At 36.4% G+C, this 19,223-nt stretch overlaps 1 protein-coding gene across 2 annotated transcripts in view; it reads left to right on the top strand.

The window, feature by feature from the left end:
* The window catches only part of PDZRN4 (PDZ domain containing ring finger 4), a 428,685-nt gene that overhangs the window by 392,520 nt on the left and 16,942 nt on the right, over positions 1-19,223 (top strand). For both annotated transcript variants that reach the window (XM_061416434.1, XM_061416435.1), the window contains 2 exons: positions 15,725-15,823; positions 18,218-18,280. In XM_061416434.1, the coding sequence (XP_061272418.1) occupies positions 15,725-15,823; positions 18,218-18,280 (162 nt within the window). The remainder of the gene's footprint in view (positions 1-15,724; positions 15,824-18,217; positions 18,281-19,223) is intronic.

The raw sequence follows: 19,223 nt of genomic DNA, 5'->3' as shown, positions 1-19,223 counted from the left end.
ACACATTGGGTGCACCCCGGATCTCATTTATCACCTGGTGCCACCATTTACCCCCCAGACACAGGCACTGCCTTCACTGCTGCCCATACCTGCTCAAATATTGCTCTTGCATTATTAGCATCACCTTGGGTTAACCAATTTATTGCAAGGGAATAGTGAATGAAGAGCAAAAACCAATAGAGGCATGCCTCTTATTGTGCTTCACTTCACTGAGTTTTGCAAAGATTGCATTTTTTACAAATTGAATGTTTGTGGCAACAATGTGTGAAACAAGTCTACTGCCACCATTTTCCCAACAAGATTTGCTCACTTCATGTCTCTGGCTCAATTTTGGTAATTCTCACAATATTTTAAAGTTTTTCATCAAAAAAAAAAAAAAAACAAACCTGCAGTTTGGCCAGGTTATCAGATCTTTGAGCAGAAGAATAGGAGATATTGGGGAAAATGTTTGGGATCATATTACAGAAGGTCTGGAGAGTCATTCTGAGGACTTTGGACTTAATTCAGTAACTAGGGGGAGCCATTAATACTTTTGAGCATGAAATAATGTATTAAGGACATATTAATAAGATTAATCAAGCAGTAATCTTCCAGATGGATTCAAGGGGATAGAAGAGGCAAAGAAGAAAAAAATGCAAGACTGAACTAGAGTCACAACAAACGGAATGGAAAGAAAAGGAGATTCATTTTATAGGCAATGGTCAATTATCTGTAAAACAGCAAAGTTGGAGAATACAATATTACTCTGAAGACCTAAACCGGGCTGATTGGCACAATGGTAATGCCATTAAGCAAGCTGGGAAGAAGATCAGAATTGTGGAGAGTCAGTAAGTCTGACGTATTTGTGTGGATTTGGCCCTACGACGAACACAACTTCAGGATCTAGCACTTCATAACTGAAAAGCTTAATTAAATTTGGGGCATAAAAAAAAATAACCAAGGCTTAGCGTCTGTGTCTTCTTTTGATGGAGATAAGCCATTTGAGCTTCTTACCCACACAAAGTATTTTTTTGATGTTTGTGTTTAGTTTCTTCTTACTCCACTGAATTGATCAAAATCCTTTTTTTCCTTGCTTTTTAATTAGTGTTTTCTAGTAAATAAGACAGTTGTATAGAAGGGAAAGAATAGAGATCTGTGGGCTTCCGTGATGTGCAAAGCACCCATTTGTTTTCAATGATTTAAATAGTGTTTATTTTTCTAATTCTAAGTAAGTGCATACTCATAGAAAATATAGTTGGAAATACAAGGATATATTAAAAATAAAAGAATCATGATTATAATAATAGTAACTAGAGTTAACAACTCACATTTCTTCCAGGATTTTTTTCTTTGAATACAAGACTAAAAAAGAAAAACAAAAGGGGGATGATTATGTGTTATGTAAATTTGTGTCCTGCTTTATTATTTAGTGTTTGTAATGATCATTTCCCATGTTATGAAAGTTCTCCAGAGTCTTACTATTCTATCATTCAGATACCCCCTTATTTATTTAAGAAGTCTCATATTGTATACATAGAGGACATTTATGATACTTTACTATTGTAAATTATGTGATAGTGAACAGATGCTGATATACTTCAGACTAATGTTGATGATTCATGTTTTTGTATGTAGTTATCAAATCAGGCTGCAGAATACATAATGCAATGATGGAAATTAATTTTTAAGTGGTCAAAATATCCAGACTGATCTCATTAACAACAGAGAACATGTCTACTTTTCAGAAGCCCAAAGGAAAAGCAGTTCGTAAAGCATTTGACCAAATAATGTAAAATATTATAATAAATAAATATGTAAATTAAATAAATAATTTAAATTGATCTGATCGTTATTTATTTAAATGTCTATCCAATATGATAAAATACTACTGCTCTAAATTCCACAAACTGGCATCATGGTTACATAAATATACAAGTATACACTATGTGTGAGTCATTGGGGAAATTATACCATCTACAATAAAAATTGATAAATATATGTGAGACTATATGCATTCTTATGCAACTTTATAAGCTCAGAAAAGTCCATACCATTATTTATTTTGCATCTAAAAAATAGATCATAGGATAATATGTGATAAACATTACAGTTCATTGTTAACATAAATCCTGTAGGTATAGAATGACCGAACTTAGGAAATATGTATACATGAAATTATACTTGCAAATAATGTTACGTACATTTTGAGAAAGCTGCTCTAATGTGTAAAATGTACACCCCTCCCAAATGAACTTTCTCCTTTCCAAGAATGAAAGTGTTAGTCGTTCAATCATGTCTGAGTCTTTGTGACCCCACAGACTGTAGCCTGTGTTCGTGGAATTCTCTAGGCCAGAATACTGGAGTGGGTTGCCATTCCCTTCTCCAGGGGATCTTCCCAACACAGGGATTGAACCTAGGACTCTCACATCGCAGGCGTATTCTTTACTGTCTGAGCCACCAGGGAAGCTCTTTCTAAGACTGGGTATTTCAAAATGCATACCTTACTTCTTGATTTAAGAAAAATATTTTTTATAAAAGTCACCAAGTTATATTGAGCTTTTGGAGAAAAAGTAAAAATGTTGAATAAAAATGCAAAGCTTTAACTTCTACATGTTAAACCTTTTGTTGTATTTTGTAACAGATCTCTTTTTAGGGTTTAATTTCTTCAGTTAGATCAGAAATATCTATGGAGGTAATGTGAACACATTTGATGATATGAAAGTTCTACTTTACCAAACAGGAAAAAATAATTTGGGAACAATCATTATAACTTTCATGGGATCTTGACAGGTTTAAAAGTCTTGTGCATTTTCCTGTTTTGATGACCACAGGAAAATCTCCCTAGCACCCACTATAAAATAGCTTAGACAAAAAATCGCAGTCATAGCCCAGTGCCTCATTAGAAAAGCCTGCATTTCCTGCTCCAATAACCAGCTGATGGAAATAAAGTTCATCTTGTCAACAGGTTTATTTATTTCCCCTCTTCATCTACTTTGTTAATCTTCCTTTTATGTTTCCTTAATAACATATGCTGTAAAAGTTCCTGAATGCTTTTCAAATAAAGAGAAATTCTGAGAAGGATTGACAAATTTCTGTTGTGTCAACATAGACACGGGCGTCTCCCAGTCTGGAACTCAATGTATAATATCTGAAATAGATAAATGTACATTCTCCTTTTCTCATTCATTAAATCAGAAGATATTTGGGTTTACTAATTGGTTTTAATGCATGTTATTAGAGTTTTATTGCCAGGATAATAAAGATGCAATGCATTTTATGTATCGTAACAGACTGGCCTTAAAAAAAATCACTAGGAGATCTGGCTCCAAAAAGAAGGGATAGGAAAGGAAAAATCTAAAATCTGTGCTAACATATAAATTCTTTGAACACTTTGGGATAATGGCCAGTGGCAAACCATAGAACCTATCAAATATGAAATAAATGCTGAAATCAGGATCAACCTGTTACCTACAATTACTATATATTTAAAAAGAAATTTTTTATTATTATACACTGTCATACTAATCTGGAGATGTGGGACACCAAACATCTTTTCATAATTAATCTTGTGGAACAAGTTGCTTACTAACCATCAGATGCTTGAATAAAGTATCATATTCTTGAATGATCATGGTAAGGCAGAGGATATGTTGGATTTTCTTAGTTAGAAGAAAATTTAATTCATTATTTTATCATATTTTCAATCAAGGTCTCAAATATTAGGTATAAAAATGTAATAATATAAAAGAATTTTTCCTTTGACCCACTTTCAGATACACAAATTTATTGTATGTTTTACAATGTAAAATATTCATAGTTTTTGTGTAAGTTTTGTAATTTATTTCCCTACCTTGAAGAAAATAGTAAAAAAAATATTGCACTATTACTAGTAAAAAAAATACTATATTGCCTATCAGTATATTGTCCCAAAATGGAGCATGAAAAATGGAATATTATCTGATAAATTTAGATTAATATCACCATTCGAGTTCAAAAAGTAGTTTCGCTATCATGCCCCAGATCATTTCCTTTAAGCTCAAGTTCACAATGGAGCTTCCCAAGTGGCACTAATGGTAAAGCACTCCCCTGCCAATGCAGGAGACATAGTTGTGGGTTCAATCCCTGGGATGGGAGCATCCCTTGGAGGAGGGCGTGGCAACCCACTCAAGTATTTTGCCTGGAGAATCCCACAGACAGAGGAGCTTGGAGGGCTACAGTCCAAATGTTGCAAAGAGGTGGACACGACTCAAGTGACAGCACACACGCACTCAAGCTCACAATAAATCTACCGTCTCTACTAAACTCTGTGCCCTTTGGAATGGGCATTTGAGCCCTACTCACCAAAGCCAAATATACGCCTTCCTGGGTTTTCTTAGACCATAGCCCTCTAGCTCTTCATTCTGCCACTTTGTTCTTAGCCATATATACTTGTCAAGGGATAGGCAATGTCTCGATTCCTGTACTAAATATTCAACAGGTCTTCCAATATTTTGGCTCCCAAATGACATTGTTTTCTCTTACATAAAGCACTGATAACTCTTCGTCACCCAGTGTTGATATTTATAACCTATTTCAGTCCCTGTTTACTCAGCTCATTTTTAGGTGCTCCTTAGGATCATTTTGTGAACGTGTAGATTGTACTTTTATTCCTTTAATATGCTCACTTTATTACCCAGAAATAGCTATAGTTGTCTTATATTTCAGTAAAAGACATTTTGTCTTTCTCAAGTAAATGCCTGCCTCTTCAAAGTGATTTCTTTTTTTACCCTGAAACAGCATTTCAGATCTCCTTTACTTAAAACACAGCCAGATTGAAAGCATGCTGGTAAATGTTACCAAGAAGCACAGCCATTGAACGAGGGACTACCATGATACAAAGGGTCTCCCTGGCCTTTTCAACTATTTACTTTTCAGAATGCACATGGTTAATATCAAAGAAATGCTGTTAACACTTTCTTTTGAAAAAGCTAGTTTCAGCAATTCAAAGGCAAGATAGCTTACAATTGCCAGAAGTAGAGATACACTAAAGACAGCAGGACCAGGTGAAACACCTACTATGAAAATGGCAATAGGCATTTTGAGGCTTTCAGAGAATGAACAACACTTGTGTATGAAATTTTCGTGTGCTGTTTCTTCTTTTTAAATCTGCTGTAGACACAAAGGGTTGAAAGAATACTTCTAAGAAAAAGTCAACGCAAGCCCTTCTCTGCTAGCACACTGACCCAGTTTGTTGTTGTTGTTCACTCACTGAGCCGTGTCCGACTCTTTGCGGCCTCACGGACTGCAGCACACCAGGCTTCTCTGTCATCCATTATTTCCCAGAGTTTGCTCAAATTTGTGTCCATTGAGTCAGTGATACTGTCTAACCATCTCATTCTCTGTTGTCCTCTTCTTTCTATCTTTCCCAGGATCAGGGTCTTTTCAATGAAGCAGCTCTTCACATAAGATAGCCGAAGTATTGGAGCTTTAGTTTCAGCATCAGTCCTTTTCCAACCCTAAAAGAACATTCAGGGTTGATTTCCTTTAGGTCTTACTGGTTTGATCTCCTTGCAGTCCAAGGGACTCTCACAAGTCTCCAACAACACGATTCGAAAGCATCAGTTTTTCAGCACTCAGCCTTCTTTGTGGTCCAACTCACATCCGTACATGACCACTGGAAAAACCATAGGTTTGACTATACGGATCTTTGTCAGTAAAGTGATGTCTCTGTTTTTTAATACACTGTCTAGGTTTGTCATAGCTTTCCTTCCAAGGAGCAAGCGTCTTTTCAATTTCATGGCTGCAGTCATGGTTCACAGTGATCTTGGAGCCCAAGAAAATAAAATCTGTCACTGTTTTCAATTTTCCCCTTCTATTCACCATTAAGCGATGGGACCAGCTGCCATGATCCTTTTTTCATGTTGAGTTTCAAGGCAGCTTTTTCACTCTTCTCTTTCACCCTCATCAAGAAACTCTTTAGTTCCTCTTCACTTTCTGCCATTTGAATGGCATCATCAGCATATCTGAGATTGTTAATATTTCTCTCAACAAGCTTGATCCCAACTAGTGATTCATCCAGCCCAGCAATGATTCAGTTTACCTTACAGCTAACATCACTGGTCAATCTTGTTCCTGCTTCCACACATTTCACCTTCATAACCCACCTCCATCAGCTTCTCTAATTTCTTGCAATGATTTTCCCATGCCAAAACACTCTTCTCCATGCACACCCCAACTTACCATCCCAGATGAGAATTTCTCAAGGAATAATATAAGAACCAACATGATAACAGTTATTAAGAGTGATTGAATAAATGTTAGGAGACTTGGCTTCTATCTTAGCTCTGCCACTAAATTATTGGGTGAAGGTGGGGAAGTCGTTTCTATTAATAAAAGTTGGAGGATAAGTTAAGTTGTGTCTAGAATTTCCTTCCAAATAATCCAGTGAAATAAATTATAATTATATTAATTTTCTCAAAACTTAATCTGTTTTGAAAATAAAATAGAATAAATTTATGCATCTGCCTCAGCTGAATGCTAAAAAACCAAATCCTTTCTTTCAATAGTCTTAGTTTCATAATTCTTTGTTTATAGAATATGAAACACTCTAAATTTTGCATATTGGCCTCCCTCTCTGTTTTCTGCCCAGTATTTTTGTCATGAGACCTTTTAGAATTTGGTCCTAACTTAACTCTCTTGGCATCCTCTCTTCATATTCCCATAAGCACCCTTTGCAATAGCTGCACTGATCTTCTCACCCTCTGCATGAAGGTAGCTTCTCTCTGGAACTTTCCCTCTTTTCGCTCATCTCTTGATACTTGCCTCATCTCATCTATCTTTTACCATGTATGTCTTTGCACTTTTGTGAGTTCTTTATGTATTTAAGCCTCAGTCTAGACAATGAGCTTTTAAATCATTGTTGAACTATAAGAGTGTATTGATTGAAAAAACAAGCTTCAGAGTAAAAGAAAAAAAGTGTGTTCAATTTCTGACTCAGACAAATAGTTGCTAAGTAACCTTAGGTAAGTTACTAAATACTGATCCTGAATTGTTTTATATGTAAAATGAAATTTGTAACATCTTCCAATATCAATTGGGACTCGGATCCAAAAAAACAGATGACCCAAAACAGATACTTAAGAGGAAAAATAGATGTATTAACTTTTTGAGTTGAAAATTCCAGAAGATCCTGTTTCAAGCATAACTTGATCCAGGGGCTCAAATGATGCCACTAAATTTCAATCTTTCCATCTTTTGGCTTTTACCTCCTCTTTGCTGAATTTATTCCTAGGGTCTACATATTGTAGGAAAATGAAGATCTGAGCTGTTCCTATAGTCTTGTAGGCTCAAGTACAATAGGAAAGACAAGTGTTCTTTTCTCAATAGTTTCAACAAAGGTCTCAGGCCTGATATTGATGGGCTTAATTAAACTCTATCAAATATCCATTCTTAAAATGATCATTACAGTTAATGAATAAAATACACTCATTGACTGATATCTGGGTCACATGACTGCTCCCAAAGCTGAAATCAGCATTGAATAAACAAGCAGATAAAGAAAGAAGAAGATGCAATTCTGCACAAGAAATATGGGTTAATGTTTCCGAAAAGAAAGTAATTGAATGCTGGTTGGATCATAAATAACTACAATGCACTATATTAGCCTATCATATTTTTATAAAACTAAATGTGACATTATTCCCAAAACATTTATCACAATGTTTGGTATATAAAAGTTTCCAGTGCTAAATATGGGCCTTGGTACATAGCAGGTGTTAAGAAAGTATCAGGTGAATAAAGTGAATACACACTAAATGTGCTAGAGAAATTCTTAGAATTTGTACTTTATAGTTAATTTTGCTTTATTTTTCCAGCTCACTCTGATTATTTTGTTGGCAGAGATTATAAGAGAATAAGTCACATTTATTGTTTGAACAGTTTTCTGAATATATTCTACTTAATTAAATACAATTATACTGAGGCACAAATATGCCAAAGCAATTATAGTCTATATCCAACTTCACAATAGTAGGTAGCTCATCCAAAAGATGCCTGTGGGTCTTCTCATAAGTTCCCAGATTTTGCTGGCATTAGGAATGCAATGAAGATGGCATGGCACTGTCCTCAAGAGTTTGATTCATATCTAAGGCTTGTGGGATATGAAAAACGCTACATAAAATACCTGCTTATACGATAGTAAAGGGAACAGACAATAAAAAGTAAGCAATCTAACAAAACAGAAATTTGCTAATAAAAATGAATAAATAATCATAGTTGTCAAGAGGTTTCTAAGCATCGGTGAAATTTCTGTAGAGAACTTTAAAGACCCTGCTTTAGAAAGAGTGATGGAGAGGGGCACTACCCAGGATATTATTTAAGCTGGAAACAGAAAAATGAGAACGAGTTATATATGGAAACAGAGGAAGGAGCTGTTGAGAACTGAAGTTGACTCCTTCAATTAGGACTTGAATCTCAGCTCTGCCTCTGACTTAAATGCATGTCTCTGGGCAAGTTACTTAACTTATCTCTATGCTTCATTTTCTTCATCAATAAAAGTAACAGTGTTTAAGGACTGACATAGTTGGCATTCAAACCCTTACCTTCTCCTTCATGTGTTGATAACATTCCCCACTTGTGTGCTCATCTCTTAACCCCTACAACTCATGGGCCAAGCTACTGCTGTAGCCATTTTCCAAACTGCAAATCAGACTATGTTAGTTCCTTTTCAGTTAGTCTTCTTTACTTTTTTGCAGATCTAATTACTTAATATAGTGTAGTCATTGTTCCATGATCTTGCCACTTTTCCAGTTTTATTTTTCACCATGAACTCTCACCCACTCCAATCTTCAACCCTTAGCTTCACATACATTAACTACTTAAAGCTCATCTAACATGTCATGCTTTCCCTATCTCTGGTCAAAATTCTCTGCTTGGGAATTCAGGCTTGGTGAACACCAAGTCTATTCTATTATGTCTTCCAAGATTTTTTATTTGATTCTGTCAGTTACCCTCAACCTAGAGTGGATCATCATTATTGTGGGGTTTCTACTCTACAGGGTGGATACAGATGAATTTAGATTAATATGCTGAATGGAGAGAAGATGTAGCAGTTTCCATCTCATGGATTTTTTTTTTTCCCCACAAAGTGTGAAATAGAATGATTGGCTATGAGTTGAGAGAGAGAAGACACCATAGCACAGTTGTAGAGAAAGGGAGTGCAAAATACTCATCTGGGAGAGTGCAAAGTTGACATAATAAGAATCTCTTAGTATCCTGTGAAGTATGATGGGAGGCCATCAGCTGAGAGTGGGCATATTTTATTGGAAAAATTATGAAGAAAGAAGAGCAGCTTCACAAGGGAAGCATATGAGATTGTCTACCAGTGTTGATGGCCCATTTGAGTTTTGTGGGAATGAATTTACAGTGAAAGCAGTCCATGTGGTCTGCATGACTGTGCCTTTTCCTCCAGGACCATACTGCAGCCATTTAGGTGAAAACCCAAGGGAGTGAACAGTTGGGCTTAACAGTGATTGACCTTTGCTGGGTGATACGGTGAAGGCAGAGAACAATGAGGGGGTTCTGGAATTTTAAAAGAGTATCATTACTAACTGCAGTTTCAAGCTGGGCAAGGAGAGAGGAGAGGGCATAAGGGAATTATTGATAGTGAAAAGTCAACTAGTTCAAGGTCCCCTGAGAGAGCACAAATGCTGGAGTGGGAATGGAAGAGTATCTGAGCTGATCAGAGCATGAAATGCTAAAGTGGATAATTTAGAAGTAAAGCAACTATGGAGATAACATTTTGGAGTAGTCTTTTCCATAGATTGCTATGATATGTTGAATTATTTTGATGGAGACCAGCCAAGAGCTAACATACAAATCACAAAACATAGACAAAAAATGGCTATGGATATTTAGCATTGCTGCCATTTATAAGCTATTAAGTGATCATTTAATGTTTTGTTCAAATCTCAAGTGTCAACTCTGAAAAACCAAGGGTTACAAAGGTAAACTATATGATCCTAATATCTAAAAACGAGTGCAGCTTTCTCAAAAGGCACAAGCTCAAAATAAGGGGAAAAACATGTCTGATGTAACCAGCATGTCTCTGTGGTTTTCTCCCCTGTCTTTGTGCTTTGATGCAGACAGAGCAGGGCTGAGTGAAAGCCCATTAAAGGGCAGGTGTGCATGAAGCTGGCCTGACTCTGTAACTGACAGAGCAGAATGAAACAAACCACTTCTCACACTCACCTTGATGTTAAGTTTCCCATTTCTATTTCTGGTCCAGATTTCATGACATGGGCTCAATTACTGGCCTCATGAATCCATTCCCTTCCTCAGTTAAAAGTGTAAGTAACATTAACATCTTTTTCTTTGTTAAGGTGTAAAATTTATTCCAAATGGGTAATTTAAGACTTCCTAAGGCAATTCAGAGGCCACGAGAAGGAGACAGTCTGGGTCAAGGAAAATGTGGCACCTTTATTTCTCAAAGGATCCAGAAAGTCTCTAAGAACAAGGAAACTGGGGGCTAAATACTGCCTATATTTTGCAACATCATCATCAAGAAGGGAAAGTGGTTGAGTCCTCACCAACCATTCACTTCATCTCAGTGGTGAGATAAAGGTGTCAATGCAAAGACAAGACCATGTGTTTCACTTTTATCCTAATATCTCTACAAAATGTGGTTTAGTCACTGCTGCTGCTGCTGCTGCTGCTAAGTTGCTTCAGTCATGTCTGACTCTGCGACCCCATAGACAGCAGCCCACCAGGCTCCCCTGTCCCTGGGATTCTCCAGGCAAGAACACTGGAGTGGGTTGCCATTTCCTTCTCCAGTGCATGAAAGTGAAAGTGAAAGTGAAGTCGCTCAGTCGTGCCCGACTCCTAGCGACCCCATGGACTGCAGCCTACCAGGCTCCTCCGTCCATGGGATTCTCCAGGCAAGAGTACTGGAGTGGGTTGCCATTGCCTTCTCCAGACTTAGTTACTAGTTGCAGTAATTTGTATGAATGTTTGGAGTTGAGGTGTCCAAACCTGAAATGTGACAGCAAATTGAGTATTTCAGGAGGTTTCTTGTTTATTTCTTATTGAACTTTGTTCCTGATTTTCACTATCCAGGAGATAGTGAATCGAAACAATTTTTCCATAGTAGAGTATCTAAGCTTCTCATGGATGTAGAGGTTAAAGTTTTCATATTTCCCACTTAATTCATTTTAAATAAAGATCTTCTTGGAACAACTAAGTGTGGTACTTCACTAGTTAGTAAACAACACTACAAAATTTAAGAAAGTTATATATGATTAAAGCTAAGTTGATAAAATAGTTGATACGTTGTCTTATGGGGCTTCCCAAGTAACTCAGCTGGTAAAAATCTGCCTGCAATTCAGGAGGCCCCGGTTCAATTCATGCGTCATGATGTTCCCCTGAAGAAGGGATAAGCTATCCACTCCAGTATTCTTGGGCTTCCCTGGTAGTTCAGATGGCAAAGAATCTGCCTACATTGAGGGAGACCTGGGTTCTCTCACTGGGTTGGGAAGATCTCCTGGAGGAGGGCATGGCAACCCACTCCAGTATTCTTGCCTGGAGAATGCCCCATGGACAGAGGAGCCTTGCGGGCTACAGTCCATGGGATCAGAAAGAGTTGGACATTACTGAGCAACTAAGCACAACACAGCACATGTTGTCTTATAAATAAAAAGGAAATAAAATTAAAAGAAAACTGAACACACTAGACCCCATCTCTGGATTGTCAACTGGTATTGGTGACCATCCTGTCTAGCCCTGGTTTTCATTCTGACTTGTGTAGTACTGATTGCCGTGCTGTGCTAAGTTGCTTCAGTCATGTCCGACTCTGTGAGCCTATGGACTGCAGCCTGCCAGGCTCCTCTGTCCATGGGATTCTCCAGGCAAGAATACTAGAGTGGGTAGCTGTGCCCTCCTCCAGGCGATCTTCCCGACCCAAGGATCGAACCCATGTCTCATGCAGCTCCTGCATTATAGGTGGATTCTTTACCACTGAGCCTCAGCGGAAGCCCCGTAGTACTGATTGCCTCTGAATTTTCTCACTCATGCCATGGGCCTCAAGCTCTCTAGAGTGTAGAAACAATTTGCTTAAATTCGCATTGTTGTACAGCAGAAACTAACACAACATTGTAAAGCAATTATAGTCCAATAAAAGGACATTGCAGGCAGCTTCAAGCCTCAGATCTTCCAATACGAGAATTCCACCTAAAAAGGAAAAGTGTGTTTATTTTTTTTTAACTTCCTTGTTCCACCTGAGACTGAATCATAAAAATATAAAATTTTCACAGCACTGTAGTGCAACCAATTTATATAAAAATCCCATTCTTTCTACAATTCGAAGGATGTTTCACAGTAAACTCTACTAACTAACTTTAATCTCTTACTCCCCCCTCAACCTTCATAATCAATTTCTCACAGGATTAAATATTATGGCATGATTTTTTAAGGAATTATACATATTCCCAGAACATAAGATCTTAAAGCACATTTAAGCCAAAATTAATGTGGTTTCACCAGGTGTATGAAGTGATTCTTCCACTCTAGTCGCAAATGCGTTATGGATGGTTGGCAGTGCCATCCAGGCGGGCTTGGCTTTGATTTGTAGATGCCCGAGAATTGTCTTCGCGAAGAAAATGTACAGAGATAGCATTTCACTTTTATGTTTTTCATCAAACAGCTTCTTCGTGACAGAGGGAAAGGCATGAAAGTTGTTAGGGAAAACATTCTCTATTACCAGGGGTTGTTTCTTCAGAAGTCAGAGGCTTGTGTGCATTGTGAAGAGAATACTAAATGAAACCTGGGCTAGAGGATTCCTTTCAGATAAGCAGCCTTTACAATGCCACCTTTGCCTCGTACAAACAAAATGGTCTACAGCTGCTAGCGGCTTATAAATTATTTGGTCATAGAATTAAAGAAACTTTGATTCTAAAGTGTATGCTTCTGTGTACCAATATGAAATATGCAACACCTGAAACATTCTCAACCAAAGAAAGAATTGCAAGTCCACTCTTGAGGCTGGTGTTAGGTGGTTTGTGGGCTGCAGGAAATCTCACTTGAGTCTTCTTCAGAGCCTGGAATCTTACTTCCATAAGTTCAGTCCTTTGAATTAAGGCTTGTAATAAGAATTGTATGCTCAGTCTTTATTGGTGTAAACCAAACACTGGATGGGACAACATTTAAAAAAATTATTAATAATGATCGCCTTAGGAAATATTTATTATCAATTGTCTTTATCTCTCAAGAGCTACTTGTGAGATAATGGAAGATGATACCAAGGGCCAGGTTTTGCTAGGAGGTAATTAGGATGACAAACCTGAATACTGATGGCTTCATAGGTAAGCAGACCTTAGGAACTTCAGGAAGCTAAAGAAATAGAAGCAGGGTGTCCAGGATCTTAAAAGGGCAGGGGAGGAGATGTTATTGAAAACAAAGGTGCTGTGGGTAATTTCGAGGCCTGCTTCACAATTTTGCTTAGATTCAACATGACCTCGGTTTCTCAGATCTCCGTTTCCTTGTGATTCTTATTAAATGGTTTGCAATATTGATATTGTATGGGTGATTTTGCCCTTTTTGTTTTAATAGATTGGTTCCACATTTATTACAGGATATTTAGATATGCATCTTTTAAACAAACACCAAAACAATAGTACACCATTGAGAGTGCAGAGAAAACACTCAGAAGAAGAACACTTCCCTCCGGAGATGACTTCCCGCAACGTGGGGTGTTTCTCTTGTGCTGTTGGAAAGGACAAAGAAAGTCAATGGATTTCAGCTCCACATTTGCTTTAAGTTCCCACTTTCATCCCATAAGTTCTTTATGGGATGTTTAGATTTCCTTGTAGGCCTCTTAGGAATCACAAACTTCTTTACTCCTTAACTGTATATACTTCTTTGCTGTAATTAGAGCTCTTTTGTTGCTGTAATTCCTTCATAATGTTACAGTTTTAGTCAAGTATTCTTTCCCTCTGGAGGCATTAATTGTTGCCAGTTTTGAAAATGCCCTTCATGAGTGTATACTTTTTGCTGCTGGTGATAAAACGTGTCACTGTTTCCTATTTTTCCTCTAGGTGAAAAGAGTTTTTTTGTTGTTGTTCAGCATATGCCATGCCCTTTTTAAGTCCTGTAGTGTAATTTAGAGTATCTTTGTCCACCAGCTGGAAAGTCAGCATTGGTCATGGTTTCATGTACTTCACCAATTTGTAGTACATGTCTCAAGATGCATGATTTAAATTTTCTTTTATTTGCTGTTAGCTGTGAAATTGTTGGTCACTGGAGCTTATGACAGTCTATCCTTGTTAAGGATTTACCTATGGCAAGTAGAAACATATGGTTTGTAGTATGTCATTAAAATAAATGGTTATTTTCCAATGACAAGTCCTTCAGTGAAATACAAATTTAAAATGGAAGATATTTCTTTAAATGTAGCAGCGTGTACTGGAAATATCCTCTAATTTGAAATTGAGTGAGTATCTCTTTATTTAGTCCTGGTAACTACTTGAGATAATGGATACCATATTAAACTTTATTCCCTTCATTCACATACACACACACACACACACACACACACACTCTCAATGCATGCACACAAAATCTATCTCCAATTAAAGAGGAAAGATTGATTATTGGTTTACAAAAAAAATTGGTTTACACTCAGACGTGTTTTGAAATAAAAGCCGTTATCCTTCAACCATCATTGACTGAGATCCCACACTGAGACTGGCCCTGTTCAAGGCCCTAGTGAAAAAGAGTAGTAAGCAAGACAGACAAATGCATAACTCCCACAAAACCTGAGTTTTAGAAACTTGGTCTAGATTTGGTCATTTGGTTATTTCCAGTTTAAATTTATTCTGCTCTTCCTCATCTGATTATTTACTAAGGGGCCTTATATGCTCCATCCAATAGGAACACGTTCTCCATGATAAGAGCACCAGTTGGTGTTTTACTGTTTGGAATTATGCAATTTATTCTAAAGTCATCTGCTTCTGAGAGCAGTACAAGTCTATTTCATTATATAAAAATGAAATACACTGAAATTTATTATTATTTTACTGAACATAAATCAGGAAACAGATTCAATATACATTACCTAAGGACTGACATTTCAAGCCCCTTAGCCATGTGTTTCAGTAAATGTGATTCCTTGTTCATTTACTGCTGCATTTTGAATCATTGCCTCTGCCCATATGACTGTTGATGTCTCTTGCTGCAGCCTGGACGAACCCATTTCTTTCCAAGGCTGAGAGTTGTTAGAAGATAATAGAAAACCTTGGCCTAGCTACACAAAACTCTGATTATCATCATATATAGAACTCAAAAGAAGAATTGATGCAGAGTCCAGTTCTTTTTTATTTTAATTTTATTTTGTTTTATTAAAATAAAAAGACAGGAACTCTGAATAGTTTTATAAACATTTTGCTACCTACATTGACATTCTCAAGTATTTTCTTGATTCCACATTATTGATTTATACATATCTTATATGAACATCATTTGTGAGTTTTTTGTTTTAGGACAATGCAAAAAAATGTGCATCTCCAGCTTTATAATGAAAATTTTAAATGTTGGCCTGATCATACAGATATATATGTTGGGAGTGAGTTTTGAGGATTTTGGTACCATAGGTTAATTCAAATGTCAGGTAATAGTTGTGAAAACATCCCAGGATGACCCAGAGAATGTCAGTGAGTTCTGCATCCTGCTGTGGGATTTCTCTTTGAGATAAATGTCGGTCTCTGTGTTTTTCTCCCAGGAGGTCGAGTTGTGTCGTGTTAGCAGTCAAGAGAAGCTGGGTCTGACAGTCTGTTACCGAACGGATGATGAAGAAGACACCGGCATTTATGTCAGCAAGGTAAGAAATGGCATGGAAGAGAGATTAGGGGAGGCAGACGGCGAGCAATGGAGTGAAATGACTCACAATGAGAAAATCCTTGGGAGGCTTGATGTGAAGAACTGGCCATGTTCCAATACTTGTCATTTTCAATTAAAGAAGTAAATTATGTTGCCCAAGTAATGCAATTATTATCAGTTTATTTAATGTGGATGCTTTCACTGCATAATCCTAGTAAGAAAGAGTGCAAAAATGGTAACATTGTCTAAATTTGAATAAAGTCCCATAAGTATACAGGAAGTCAGGCAAAGTTTTTGATCAGCAAATATTTGTCCTTCCATTCCTGCTGTGTCTTTTATCTGACTTGTTAGTAATCACATTAACTAATTGTTTTAAATTGAATATTCACATCTAATATTTTAAATCTAAATAAAAAATCTAATATTTTACTCTGCTGAAGACTGATAAATTTGAATATCATAGCCAAGAAATGCATCCATTAGTTTGTTTTATTCAACCACATAATCACTTTCAAAAAGTGAGGTATTGACTCAGGGAACTATATTCAATATCCTATAATAAGTTACAATGGAAAAGAATATAAAAAAGAATAAAATCAACTATACTTCAATTGAAAAAGTGAAGTACTTAAATGTGAAATACCTTCAGTGTTAAATTATTTTGAAAAAAAGTGAAGCTAAGTTTATTATTATAGGTGATTTTTGAAACTCCCAAAAGAATCATTTTATGAGAAGTAGTAAGGTATTATGTATGCAGATATGATTAAAAATCACATATGTACACGCAAGCACATATGTGTATACATGTTATCTAATTCCTGCATATGCATATGTATACACACATATATATGTGAAATCATGCATATTATATGTATGTGCATGAACCCAGAGGTGAGACAAACTAAATACTAATTGCTCTCCTGTGCTATTTCAAATTTTCTTGGCCATGACCTTGAAAACATTATATAACTTACAAAGCTTCAGCTTCCTTAACTAGAAATTCAATACAACAATGATTTTAATACTGCTTTCATAGAGGTTTTAGACTAGGAAAAGATAATGCACTTAGAAAATTATGAAACTCTATAAATATAAATGTTAATCTTTATCACTTTACCAAAAAATCTACTGACTCGTTCTTACTGTGAAAAAATTTCCAGAGAATATTTGACTTGCATATATACCTCTCTTAAATAAACAACTATGAAAACCCCTCTGATTATGGTGAGGAAGTATAAGGCAACATATGCAGAATTATCTTTTGTAGTATGTATGGAAGTATAAATACAGAATTTTAATATAGTTTGATTATAGTTCTGAAGACAAAGTTTTAAATTGTGAATGGCTTCTAAATAGGATACAATTAATTAATTATCCATCATTTCCTTCAGGTAAGTCTCTGTTTACAATTTAAACATGTCAGCTTTGGAACTTTGTGCTTCAGGAATAGTAAGAAAAGCCACAAGAGCATCTTTTGTTCTTGACTGATCACTTAAAACTCATTTATTGGGTGGTACTACCTAATCAGAAAAGTAATATCTAACATCTGGATAGGATGGATCAAGCTTATGCTACACTTGAAATATTTTGCTTAAAGAAAAAAAAAAAAAAGGCTTTGCTGGAATAAGCTCCAATAAATGATTGGAAGCCATCATGTGAAATGTGTCCTAGATGAAATTACCTCCCGTGAACAGTAAGTCATCACTCAAGTTTGGCCAATTAAAGTGTGGATAAGCTCTTAAAAGAGCTTTAAATATCTATTTATTCTAAAATAAATGATAGTTAATATACTTTACCCTACATGTAAAGTAGGGTCTAGTAATAATCTGCATGGGTAGGATTTTTTTTTTCACTTTTTGAGCTACATAGATTATAAATCCCTTTATAAATTTGTGTGATCATAACACAGAAATCCCTTTAATAAGTATGGACTTAAGAATATAGCTATCAGGTTTTCTCAGACAGCTAAGGCAGGATTTAAAAATCATCCTAGCAGAAAGTACATTTCCTGGGTCCAGAGAATTCTGGTATTAACATCATCTGAGGATCATGTCAGCTGAAAACAACATCTGACAGTTGGGATACAGAAATGAGTGAACAACTGTAAAAAAAATAAAATAAAATAAAAAAGGGGGAAAGGATAAAAGGAAGAATGAAAGAAAGAGAGGGAGGGAGAGAAAAGTGGTCTACAGATCAAATTGGGCGTCGTTCTCCTTAATTTTATTTTGATTAATTCTAAAATAGCTCATTAACATTTTTAGAATCAGTTGACAGAGAAAAATTTGGCATGCCCCCTATAACTCAATAGAAAAACATGAACCATATTTACAAAGACATTTAAGTTTCTGGGGACGATATTGCATATCCAGCTGACACTGTGTCCTCTCCCTTACAGGTCGATCCAAACAGCATCGCTGCAAAAGACGGCCGAATTCGAGAAGGGGATCGTATTTTGCAAGTACGTGGTGCAGTTATTCTCTCTAGTTTCCTTCTATCTGTCCAACAGTTTTCATTTTATTTCACACCTTGAAAAATATTAGAGAAAATGATTTCCCTTTGTTTATGGATAGTAACATCTACAAAACTAAAGCTATCATTCAAACCTGTTTTTAAAAAAAATTGATAGTGCCATTTATTAAGGATTATTAGCTAATAATTTTAGTAAGACATAATCTCTGGACTCAGATACCTCAGCTTCAGCTTCCAGCTCCATCACTTACTTGGAAGCTTTACTTAACTTCTCATTGTAAGACTGTTTCCTCATCTTAAAGAATGATAACAGTAAAATATATGGTGGCAAAGGTTAGATGTGATTAAGCCTGTGATGTGCTTAATGAGTAATAAGTACATGGCCAGAAATAAGTGTATGGTATGTAATAAGCATGAACTGCTGTTGTTACTGGCATCAGCAGCATTTATTGCTGCCTTTTCCACAATAAATTAGGTAAACAGTGATCCCAGTGTTCCATTATGATGAAAGTTTAGAAATATGAAGTCTTAACTATTTACAAATGAGTTGCTGAGGACAGGTGGAGGATGGACACGTGAAAACATAGAGATGGACTGAATTTCAGTTTAACAACAGAAATGGTAAGCACCTTATGGGAGATGTATAAACTGGAAAGAGTTCCAAGCCAAATCAAGAAAAACCTTGAAAGCCAAAGTTTCTATCATAAATCTTCCTTGACCCTCTTTGTCACTTTTGAGTCCTTTCCCATAAAGAGTGGCTGCAGGAAGACACACAGCACCCCAGCTCTTGTATCCAATTTAACCCCCAAAATAAGAACAGAGGCCTTTGAATTTCGCTGCAGAAAAAAGAAAAAAAAAATGAAAGTGTTAGTCGCTCCATCATGTTCAATACTGCAACCCCGTGGACAGTAGCCCACCAGGCTCCTCTGTCT

Source organism: Bos javanicus, chromosome 5 (genome assembly GCF_032452875.1).
Source record: "Bos javanicus breed banteng chromosome 5, ARS-OSU_banteng_1.0, whole genome shotgun sequence".
Lineage (NCBI taxonomy): Eukaryota > Metazoa > Chordata > Mammalia > Artiodactyla > Bovidae > Bos > Bos javanicus.
This window is presented reverse-complemented; position numbering and strand designations above follow the sequence as displayed.